This window comes from Choloepus didactylus, chromosome 7 (genome assembly GCF_015220235.1).
Source record: "Choloepus didactylus isolate mChoDid1 chromosome 7, mChoDid1.pri, whole genome shotgun sequence".
NCBI lineage: Eukaryota > Metazoa > Chordata > Mammalia > Pilosa > Megalonychidae > Choloepus > Choloepus didactylus.
In genome coordinates this window covers 151663774-151675522 of record NC_051313.1, presented here as the reverse complement: position 1 = coordinate 151675522, position 11749 = coordinate 151663774, and the positions used below count along the sequence as shown (strand labels likewise).

At 40.3% G+C, this 11749-nt stretch overlaps 1 protein-coding gene across 1 annotated transcript in view; it reads right to left on the bottom strand.

Moving 5' to 3' along the window:
- Positions 1-4489: 4489 nt before the first annotated feature.
- MYLK4 (myosin light chain kinase family member 4) overlaps positions 4490-11749 on the bottom strand; it is a 96021-nt gene continuing 88761 nt past the window's right edge. The window contains exons 10-12 of the mRNA XM_037844215.1: positions 9627-9705; positions 6436-6508; positions 4490-4943 (exon numbers count right to left, since the gene is read on the bottom strand). Coding sequence (XP_037700143.1) covers positions 6461-6508; positions 9627-9705 — 127 coding nt within the window. The 3' untranslated portion in view covers positions 4490-4943; positions 6436-6460. The remainder of the gene's footprint in view (positions 4944-6435; positions 6509-9626; positions 9706-11749) is intronic.

Sequence of the window (11749 nt, the reverse complement as noted above, 5' to 3'; positions counted from 1 at the left end):
TAGGTTTTACTGCCCTCTCTTGGGGTGTTGGTAAAGGAGACTCCAATCCCACTTTACCGGAGGAGAGGGGAGAAAGGGCTGGGAAGGAGGAAGATGCTTGATTCTTGCCTCCAAGTCTCAGGCATGGAACTCTGTACCCAGTGCTCAGGGACAACCGCCCAGCAAAGCCTTGAGAATCTGTCCCTGGGCAAGTGTGGAGCCATCCTCTGAGACCCCTTTTGTAGCAATATTGGAGGGCTGCTGAGGTTTTCTCACCATAGGGGAGAAGTCAGAGTGTCTCTCCCAGAGGCTAAAGTAGGAAAACACGTAGGTTCAAGAGACGGATAGGTAGTACTTCGTGTGAGAAGAGAAAAGCCCCACTTCTGCTTGTGATAGGGGTCCCAGGAAATTCAGCAGCACTGACTTCAGCCAGGTTGGGACGCGGGGAATCCGTTGATGCTGAGAGAGCCAATCACTGCTCAGCTAAGTCTAGAATGCAGATGTGGACATAGATGTCGGAGCTGAACAGTTCCAGGGCTATTTCCAGCCAAGGCATTCAAATCAGAAGGCAAGGCTGCAGCCAGTGATGGGGATGGGGGTGGGCTTTATACTGAAGTCGTTCAGTGGGAGATTTTCTGAGGTTGACACCTTTCAGGGTCTAAGGAATATCACCAAGTCCATTAAGGGAGTTGAGTTGCTGCTAATTGCCTTTCTAACTTACTAACCACTGTCCTAGCACTAGATACTTTATAATTATTCCACTCAATGTCTTATGTTGGTTCATTGTCACCATGATGTTTTCAAATGGGGGAGTTGTTCGTCCCCATGGGGCTCACAGTATTCTTGTGGACAGAACTGAGAGCCCTGTAGGTGGGGCACTCTTTTTAGGACTTTGGGTTCTGAACATCAGAGGAGTCATTGACATGTTAGGTCAGACCTTGTCATGCAGGAGAGAGTTTGTATTGCATTTGCCAGATCCACCCCGTTAAATAATTTAGCTCATTAATCAAAGGTTAAAGTCCATGTTTATTCTTCAATAGGATGTAGTTATATATATGCCTGTTACACATCTTTATAAGGCAAAGAGATACAGCTGAATGAAACTATGTTCAGAAATTTTAAAAATTTGCATGATATATGCAGTCACCACATTATAAACCCATTTTTATTTTTTATCTTCACTGACAAACCTCATCAAAAGGACTCACCAACATCTATCTGCTGGGATGACTACAAAATACATATATATATGTCAACATTTTCAAGCTCAGATTTCAGATGTTTTCTACTTTTTTGTACAAATGGTAGTCATTGAGTTATAAACCTTCATGGAATGTGAAACTGCCTGTATAAAGACCATTTATGCAAAACACATTTCACTAAAACGGAGCAAAGAGAACCACATTATCACTTCTAATTTGAGAAGATGTCGATTTCATGAAATGCAGGAAAGTAGCCTTAATCCAGATACTCAACATCAAATAGATCCAGCATCGAGCTTCCTTTAGGACAGAAAGCAATTCTCCTTGGAAATATAATGTCCATCTCAAAAGCCTTTAGGGCGGTGTTGGGATTGCTAAGAAGATGGATCATGATTCTAACTTAAGAAAACTGAGAAAGAAGTTAAAAATCAAAGAGCAAAAGGAAGTAGGGAGCATCTTATTGAGAATTGATCCTCAGGGATGCTGAACCTTAAGATTTTGCCCACGACGCTGACGGGCCAGCCGGGAACAGAGAGCTGAACTGAGTATGAAGTCCATAACTGTGACACGTCCTGCCTCTTCCTTTCAGTTACCCTTTCACAAAAGAATTTTCCAAATGCGGTTCCCAAAAGCACGTTTATCCCAACAGGCTGGGGTAGGGGAAGCAGAAGGAACAAAAACAGGAGACAAATAAAGAGCAGAAAATCCACAGTTTGATCTCTCTAATATAAAATCCATGTTTCAATTGTAAAACAGGAAAAAAATGTTTGCTGTAAGAATTACCATAAAATTAATGAATATGTAAGTGCTTACACATCTTTCCACACATTTTCACATAAAGGCATACCATGGCTTTAGGTGGCTTGCTTATTTACATTTGTGAAGAAAGGAAGCAAACTAATTTCAAGCGAGATGAAAAGCAATTAGAAGCAAACCTAAGGTGTTCAACAGACCTAAAAAGCTTTCCACCAAGTTCTTTTGGGTGAAAATCTGTGCCAAAGTTCTTTATATAACCATTTGGGGCATGAGTCCTTTTCTCCCTGATTTTTAAATAGCTACAAATTCTGGCTAAGTCTTGGTGTCTTCCAAACTGCAAATGTGCGTATGCTTGTTCCTTAATAATCTGTTAGATTTATTTCTCTCCAGGTAGCAGGAAGAACCACATCAGTGGTTAATTTCCTCCATTTACTAAAAGAAATGAGAATGGCCAAGTGAAAGCACGTGAAGACATAAAGTGCAACACAGGGAAGAAATCTCCATTAAGAGAATGGAGGAGAAATACAGTCTCTCAAACTAACGACTTCTTGGAAAAATTGATCACAATAGCCCTGATTTAGCCAGGCTGAGCTTCTCAGGGGCTGTGCTCACATCTGGCTTCATTCCTTTGCCTTGCAAAACCCCCTTTTCCCCAAAAAAAATTTCAAGCGCTGGCTGGAGCAGCACACACGGAGTGTGACAGGATGACAGCCACGCTGATAATCTCCCGTTTCACCGCACACCTAGACTGTGCTAATCAGTTCTGCAATACGCACTCTCCTCTGCTCTCATAAAAAAAGGCACCCTCCTGGTAGGGTGAGGCCTGCCATCTAACTATGCAAACTTAGCTATGCATTCAAACAAGAACCATTTTCAAAGTAGAGTCTCCTTTCTGAACCTCTAAAATAAATAAATAAATAAATTACACCCACTAATGAACCGCAGGGTCATGGGTGGATCAATTTGGCGAGGAAATCATTCCTTCATTTGGCCTATCTGCCGGCATGAGTTAGAAAGGAAGCTGGATGCCAAGTGCATTTGGTGCAGGGAACTTCTCGACATAGCTAGTAGATAATCCACGCCACCACCACCTCAGGACAGAAAGGGCCCTTCCACAAGGGGTTTAAAAATCAGACCCAGGAGCCCTACTTGGCATTTGAATGAACGCCAGCTCTCTGCGGTATTATGGTATTAATGCATGCACTGGCTTGTGTTTTTCCAGACTCGGTGAATAGCATCAGCTAAAGATAGCACAGTAATACAACCCTGCAGGCTCAGGCTTTTTTTTTTTTTAAAGGAAACTAAATTAAACTTTTTAAGCATAGTCACATAGCAGGAGCAGAAGAAGGCAAACTTGGATAAATGCACGGGCCAAAGGAAAAAAAGAAATGCGTCGTAATGTAAGAGCAATACATAGAATGAAGTCAGTTGTATGGGCAGTGTGATTGCTAAATTGGCATGTGGCCTCCACTAAATGATACATTTTCCTCTGCCTCTACTTCCTCCTGTTTAAATATGAGCATACGGTTGTTAAACATATCCAAGGGCTGTAAGGACTCATGAGGCCTATCTGGGAAATATTAGGAAAAGGTCAGTGCAAATCTGATCAGCCTTCCCTAACTTGGCCTCCAAGTTTTATCTCCCACCTTTCACTGCTATCTTGATGGTGGTTGCACAGGATGATGGATGGCTAAAAGTAAAGGCATTGCCCTAGATGATCTCAACCCAATGTTTATTTGGAAATGGAAAATGCAAGAAGCGCTTAAGCAGCTAAAAGTGTGCTTGGTTTTGAATGTGTGATGTGGGGCTTTGTAGGGTCCTAAAGCAGTGACCCCTTGTTCTGCTTCTTGCCTAAGCATATACCACAAGCAGTAGAGCTCATCACCCTTATTAAAAGTATTTGTAATGCACGGCACCCAACCTCAGGGAACTAGAACACACATCTCACTGGAACTCATTCTCGTGTCAAAAAGCGAGCACAGGTGTTCCTCTGACTTTTGGTTTCTGGACTCTGCTTCTTCACAGCCACTGAGTCACGTGAGTTTGGGAGTAGGTGAGATTATTGGTCTTTCCAAATGTCTGAGCTAACCCAGAAGCGTGAGTGCTATCTGCCAAATCACTTTGACTTTGAAAGTGAAGCTTTGTCCTTCCCCAGGATGCTCAGCTCCCTTGATGATTGGGATTTGAGGAAAGCTCTTGCCACCATTACATTATTCCAAAGTCTGTGATTTTTGAAGACTAACACTAAGCAGATACCTCTTGCATCACTTCTCAAAACAAGCAGGTTTCATGCGGATGAACTTTCCATTAGAAGCGACCAGGGGATGTATTGTGAAAATGCATTTCGCTAATTTGAAAGCAAAATCAGCAACCTCAAAGAAAAGGATGCATTCTGAGGAGAATTCAGAATGAATAGAAGATGTGGGGTCTGATGCCTCTTGCTTCAGAATGCAAAGAAGCTTCATGCCCCTAAAAGCAAATTACTTACCAATGGAATTCACCTGAATTCAGACCAAATCAAAATAACAAAGTCTGAGAAACTAAGTGCTTAATGTTCCAGGCTTAGAATTGTTTCTGGGGATTTAATGGTTAGAGGCGGTTTCCTCCCTCTAAAATGCAGGCACAGATTTCAAAATCTCAAATAAATCTCAAGCATGGTTTCTGTTGTGCACCAAGATATGATAGACATAATGTATCCCCTCCCCCAGCAAGTAAGATAAAAAAATTTTAAAATATTTAAGAAATTAAAAAGTCAGGAAAGCATCTTCCCAAGCGTGAACCCCCATCCGGGATGTAGGGAGGTGAGGTGAGGGGTGCAGGGCTGTGTCCTGGTACCCTGGGAGCTGCAGGCCTGGCTCCCTCCAGGCGCCGCGGGACAAGAGGCAGCTCCCTTGCAATGGGTGCTTTGCGGGTCAAGAAGTGGCCAGGGCCCACTCCCTGACAGGCAGCAGAACTGCTGATTTTTCCAAAAATCTTCTCAAAGCAGCAGCAACCACAGCAGTTTTCCTGCAAAGCAAACAAAATATGAATCTTGTTAATTCAGCAGGGCTTTTAAAATTGTAATTAGTTGGTTATGCCCTTAGGAAAACCACAGATGATTTTTTTTTTAATAACATATAGTATGTATGTGACAGAAAAAAAAAAAAAAAAAAAAAAGGAACCCCTTGAAAGAGTCCACTGCTTACCAAAGGGTTTTTTTTTTTCTCCCTTTAGTTTGTGCAAGATATTTTAGTACTGTTTGCAATGCTGAAGGACAAGGCCTCTTTGTTTCATCTGAAGAAAACCCAGTTCCCCAAGCTTTTGCCACCCATTCATTTTGCAAGCCTGGTGCAAGGCATCAAAGTGAGAATGCAAATCGTGCGTGAGAATGTTTCCATTTGCTTTTACAACCACATCTGACCTGGGGTTGGCCAGCCCCTGTACTGGCCTAGAATATTCCTATGGATCTGAGGAGGTATCCTAAATTTATATCTCATAAGCTGGCAAAGGTTGCAAGAGAGACAAGAAATGAAATGCTGCTAGGTTGATTTTTAGAGTGTTTCTTCCACACATCAAAAAACCTCAAACAAATCGTAGGCGAGTTCTACGCGTCAATTCACATTGTGGATTATTTATGCCTTAGTTGTAAGGCTTGGAAGACTTTTCTTTTTCCACAGAAATAATCTTCAACCACCACATTTTAAAAATCAACATTATCTCAAATTTGGTTTCACTCATAATACAGCTTCAAAAAAAAAAAAAAAATCCCATTTTGCCAGGGATTATTATTCCAAAGAATGATCTTTGTACCTTTTTTCTTTTTAACTTTCTTTTTAAATGATGATGCTCCCAAAGTTAATATTAAATTTATGTTTTAATTAAAACAGAAAAAAGTAAAAAAAGTAAACTAAGAAGCATCCATACGATCTGCATGCATGTATCTGAAACGGCTTCCCCAGCCTGCAGTGGGACCAAGGTGAACTTCTGCTGCCATATGTGACCCAAGAAACCCCAGAAAGGATGGCAACCAGCCTATGCACTGTCTGGAGGTGGATTCAACCAAATTCAGGAAAAATTTTCATCAGGCAAGGCTCTGAGGCCCTGAGGCTCAGCTTTGTAACAGAATTGTAAGGACTAAATGGGGCAGTTTATGTTCAGTGACTGGCACCTACTAAAAAGAGCTAAGTGTTTATTGAGCATCTACTATGTACCAGGCCCTGGCCCTAGTTTCTTTGCTTGGATTATCTCATCTGAGTCACACAATCATGTTAGGAAGTCATCCCATTCTTATCCCTAATACAAAAATCCGGGAAACTGAGGTGTCTCAGCTAGACGATGGTGGAGCCAGGGTGCAAACGTGGCTCATTTGACTTCAGGGCCCCCTACCCTCTGCTGCCCCACTAGCCAAAGCACTACCTGGATTTCTGCAGAGTTTGTGCAATGAATGCTCATTTTGCCTCTTGTTCCAATCTTTTAAGGCTTGCACAAGCACCTCTTTAGAAGCATCCCTGAGACCAACCTTTCAGTGGGATCCCTTCTGTAGACTATTTGGTTCCACGGTCCTGAGCATCAGAGCAGTAATTCTTCTTCTTCTAGGAAAATCAGTGGAAATTTGGGGAAGGATTAGAATTTTGTTCATCAGTTCCTGATTTGTGAAATGAGAACACCTAAGAGTAAAGAACTTAATAATGAATAGGAAAATGCTCTTCAGTGTCATTTTTGAAGTCTAAATTGCCAACAGCTCCCTGACAAATGCATTGACTGGGTCCTGACTTGCCTTCAAGATCCAGTTTCAAAGATGCCCCCAGCCTTCCCCGTGGCTTCTCCTATGGCTCTGTCACCACTGTCCTTCCTTTTCACTAAGTCAGGGCCAAATGGCTTAGTACCTCATTATACTTAATTTTCACACTGTGTGTTTTGTCTAAACTGATTTCAACAAACATTTACTGGATGAACAAGAGTCGAGACCGATATCAGGGCTGCAGAGAATATGAAGATGAGTGGGACACAGAAACTGCCTCTTCCAACAGGTTTTAAATCTTCTAGATAAAAGTTTAGTTCCATAAGAGAGAGTCAAAAAGATAGAGAAAGAACCTCCAGTTTGGGTACTGAGAAAAGATTTGTTCAAGGAGGTGGCATTTCAAATAGCCCTTAGGCCATAACTGGGATTTGGGCTGCTGTGGAGGGAATGGTGGAGCTATGATCAGAAATGTATTAGAAATGCTCCAAAGAATGTATTAAATCTGTCACAGATGTCCATTGAGTTTTGATAGAATTGTAATTTAGGAATGCTTTTCCCCACCCCAGGTTGAGAGCTGCTTTTGATAGATTATGGGTTTTGCCTGGATGGTTTGGGGACAGAAGAAAGGCTAAAAATCACCCATGTCATCCTGAGCATAATGCAGAAGGCAGAGAACTTCAGGACATTAATTTTAAGGGAAAAAAAATGTTTCTTAAAATTAATGACCAGTTGTAGGCATTTTCAGTGGTTAAGTATGAGATAATTAACAGAGATACATGAAAATGTGCAAAACACTTTTAAAATACAATTAAGATTTAAATGGTAAATAGCTTTGGGTAAAACCTAAAGTTTCAACATAAAGTTAAATACTGATTTTACAGAACATACCAGAACCAAGATTGTTCCAAAAATAAATCTTCTAGAAAAATTTAGCCTCAATAGTACATTGAAAAAATTCAATGCATTAAGTTTGAATATTGGATTTCAGGAACACCAAAAATGTCAGGGATATGAATGGTTCTGGAAACACCCTACAGATCCCCTTTGCCTAGCAGCCAAGCATCCAACAGGATGGCAGAGTAGAGAAGCTCGAGTCTAGATTCTAGAGCCTGAGCTGGGATGCTGGTTCTGTCACTTGCTCGTGGTGGGGACCGGGGGCAAGTCTTTAGACTCCAGCCCTCAGTTTCCTCCTCCATGTGATGGGGATCATTATAATGCCTATTTCATAGTATTGGTATGAGGAGTAAATGAGTTCACTTACATAAGGCACTTAGAGCATTGCCTGGCATATACGTGTTATGTAATTACAACTTTAAAGGTAATTAATTAGATTTATAAAATCGAATTTGTTTTGAAAAATAAATCCTCCGTATTCTTGAAGTATCTATTCATCTTACATCCCAGCAGTTGGACAGAATAACAAAAAGGTGATTTTTGTCGTTGTATGGTTTTAAAAATATTTTAAAACACTTTTTAAAACTTTGTAACCTCATTAATTATCTGCTGTGGTTTCTGTATTGTCCTACCACGTTACAGTGTATTTGGACACCAATAAGCTTGGATAAAAATATGTTGGCAGAAAATTGGCTCTAAATAGATTGGTAACCTTAATAAGCAGTTTATGTAGACTGGGTGAGGTACCACCTAGGTAATAAGTCTATTTTTACTAGACATCAGTACCAATTATCAAGGTAAGGTATATTCAGCATGCAAATAAAACTTGGTACTGATGCTGAATTTAGAAGTGAAGTTAATTTCAATAAAAACTGAAGGTGGAAAAAATGAGTACCTGACGCATAGTCATTCTAAAGTTTGTGGATCAGTGAAAGAGTTCCATTCCAAAACACTGGCAGATGGGAGGCTGAGGTGCAAAGGTGGAGGAAATTAGAATTTATGGAACACATAGTAAGCCAGGGGAAACAGCAGCCGTCTCAACTGACATTCGTGTCAGACCTGTCCCCACAAGGCCCAAGGAGAGAGGTATGAAGCACACATCGCTGATCACCAATACACATATCTTGCCAAGCTGAGTATCCTAAATGCCTAGCAAAGTCACTGGAATGCTGCACATCCATTCTGCATTATTCATGGAATCCACAATGATTTGGATGGAGACAGACTGGAGGAGGCAGAGAAGGCAGTGAGTCTTCATTGTAGCAGCTTGGGTGAGGGATCATAGGGATATCCTGGTCCAGGGAAACCATGGGGATGGAGAGGACTGGAAGATTCCAGAGGTAATCAGGGATAGAATGTACAGAACTTGGAGATAAATGAAACATGAGGTGAGGAGTGAGGGAGAGGGAGGAAGCAAAGAAGGTGTCTTGGGGTCTGACTTAGGTCACTCAGTGGACACCATTCGCTGGGGGAGTGAGCACAGGTAGAAGATGTTGTAGGATAAGAGGAGGTGTCAGAGGTGAGCTCAGTTTAGGACTGAGAAGATGCCAGTGGGAAGGTCTAGTGCACAGTTGGATATATGGATCTGAAGCTTAGAAAAGAAATCTGTGCCAAAGAGTCAGATAAGGGAGTCCTATCCTAAATAGTAATGAAAGCAGTGGGAGTGGATAGAGATTTAATTGTGTGTGGCTCAACCATTCTCAACAAATACTTTAGTCACCTTTATTAATCTCTGTAAGAGTCTCCTTCACATACACTTACATGGGTATCTAGACCAAGCTATGTTAATAGATCTTAGGCTACATATATATGTGTGTGTACATTTGTGTGCATACTAGTCATGAAATTCATTTTATGGGTAAAATGATTATGCTATAAATAATATTCTATAACTAACATCTATTTTTTTAAAAATACAAAATGCTCAGTAAGTGCACTTAAGTGATTCAAAACTAGCACAAGATTTTAAGGTTTTGAGAAAAGAAATTAGAAAGATATCTGTGCCTCTACCATCTGATCATCAAAAGACTGAAGCATGCTTGAAAAGAAGAGGAAAAATTATAAAATGTGGTCACCTGCGCATTGAGTCTGGAGTGGAGCTTGCGGTCTGACAGCCAGGGATGCTTTAGAGCTTCACTTGAACTTATTCTCCAACTAAAGCAAAAATCAGAGATTATTAGTAGATACTTGCCAAATGACCTGAACTTGGTGTTCAATTTCAGCTTGGGCCTCAGGCATTGGTAGACCAGCGAGTTGAATGCTGAATTCACCATCAATTCTGCCTTCTCTGGAGTTGAGTATTATTGATGATTGTGTGAGCCCCAGTTTACCACCCTATCTAATCAGAGTAACAACATCGGTAATGTGAGTGAGGCAATGAGCTTCATAAATTGAACTTCTATCGGTCAAAGGAAAAAAAAGTACATTTATTAGTGCAAGAACAAATTGCTACCATGATTACTGGTTGCAAAAGTAAAGTATGTATTAAGACTTTTGAATATGTATTAATAATTTTTAATTAATACCTTTTGAATAGTTAAATAAATAGAGAAATAGATGAGGAGTTAATCTAACATTAAGAAAGCACGTTAGTTAGATACCCCTAGGAAGAAACTGTACCCCTTTGGAGCAAACAAAGGTTCATACAATTTTTTAAAGTAATATGAAGCAGAATAATAAAGATTATTTTATATTCTAACTCTGAGCTTTGTAAACTTATTTGGTGTTTAACCTTTATCACATTAAACCAAATCACCTTTCAAAATAAAAACTGTAAGTGGGTGCAACAATCTGAAGTATACTTCTGAAGAATATCAAGAAAGCAGCATCAAGCAGGACATACAACTTCAATTTGTAGGATGGTTCCAATGAAATTGCTTCATCAGAAGCCAAATATTTAAGTATAAGAGGTGAAGAGGACATAAGTCTTGCCTTTAGTCAATCGGGCTTAGAGAAGAAGGAAAGCTTAATAGTTTAGTAACAATGTCACCATCAGGAGGTCCCTAAAGGACAGTAATTAGAAAATAGTCTTGATCTTGCACCAACCTCGGTTGAAGGTGGGATTTTGTTTTGTAGCATACATTTCCAGGATTGTTCCCCAGAAGCATTCTAACAGCTCAGGGTACTGAAAAATTATTATTCCTGCATTATTACATCAAACACTTAAAACTTGACTGTTAAAAAGTTAACAATGAAATGGTACTAACAATTAAGTTTTTAAAACGCTATCAAGTTTTTTTGTACCCCACAAATTTATTCAATGAAGGGGATATTTGGCTTTGGCTTTATTGATTTCTGCACTTCATTCTGCACACATGTCTTTTCGATGCTCCCACAGGTATTAATGAAACACTCAGGCTGTGGGGGTGGGCAGTACCCAGGCATAAGGGTCACACCCTGGCCTAAGTCTGCTCCGAGTTAGCTGTGCAGCTGCTTCACTGCTCTCGGCCTCGGTTTCCTCATCTGTAAAATAATCATCATTATATTTATACACTGCAGTAAGACGTATGTCCTCTTGATTTATCCAGAATATTAAATCAAATGGTGCTTGAAAGCATATATGTAAAATAGGTTCTCAGCAAATGTGGATTTCTCACCCTCCAAAGATTTTATAGGTTTGACATTTTCCATCTGTTCACTGCCTGGGGTACAATGATATGCAAATAATAACTTTAGTAGTATTGGCTGTTATTGTGCCCTTCCTTTAAGGACAAAGAAGACCAATGTGTGTCAATTGTCCTTCCTTTTAAAGGCTGGCTAAGTCCCTCTTGCCCTTTCAGACTCAGTCCTTGTCTTTGTCTATCTTTGCATTGACCACATGGTATTATAGCTTGTTAAAAACACTTATCTCTTCTATTAGATCATGAGTTCCCCAAAGGCAGGGGCTGAACTTTATCCATCTATTTTTACTGCTCCAGATACACTTCCTGGCATATAGTGGATAACAAAGCGAATGCTTGAAGAAATGGACCTCCTGGGTGTCAGATGCTGCTACAGCAGCCCCTGTTCTCCTATCTATTGGCTTGTGGTTGCATTTCTTATTGACTTAAAAACCACAAAGATAATAAAGCAGTAAAGGAAGTATTGCTGACCCTGAAAATCTTAAGTACTTTGTACCAATGTGTGTTGAAGGTAGAAATCCATATGAAAGAGGGGTGTTTTGCAGATCAATCACGATACACTTTCCCTTACATAAGTC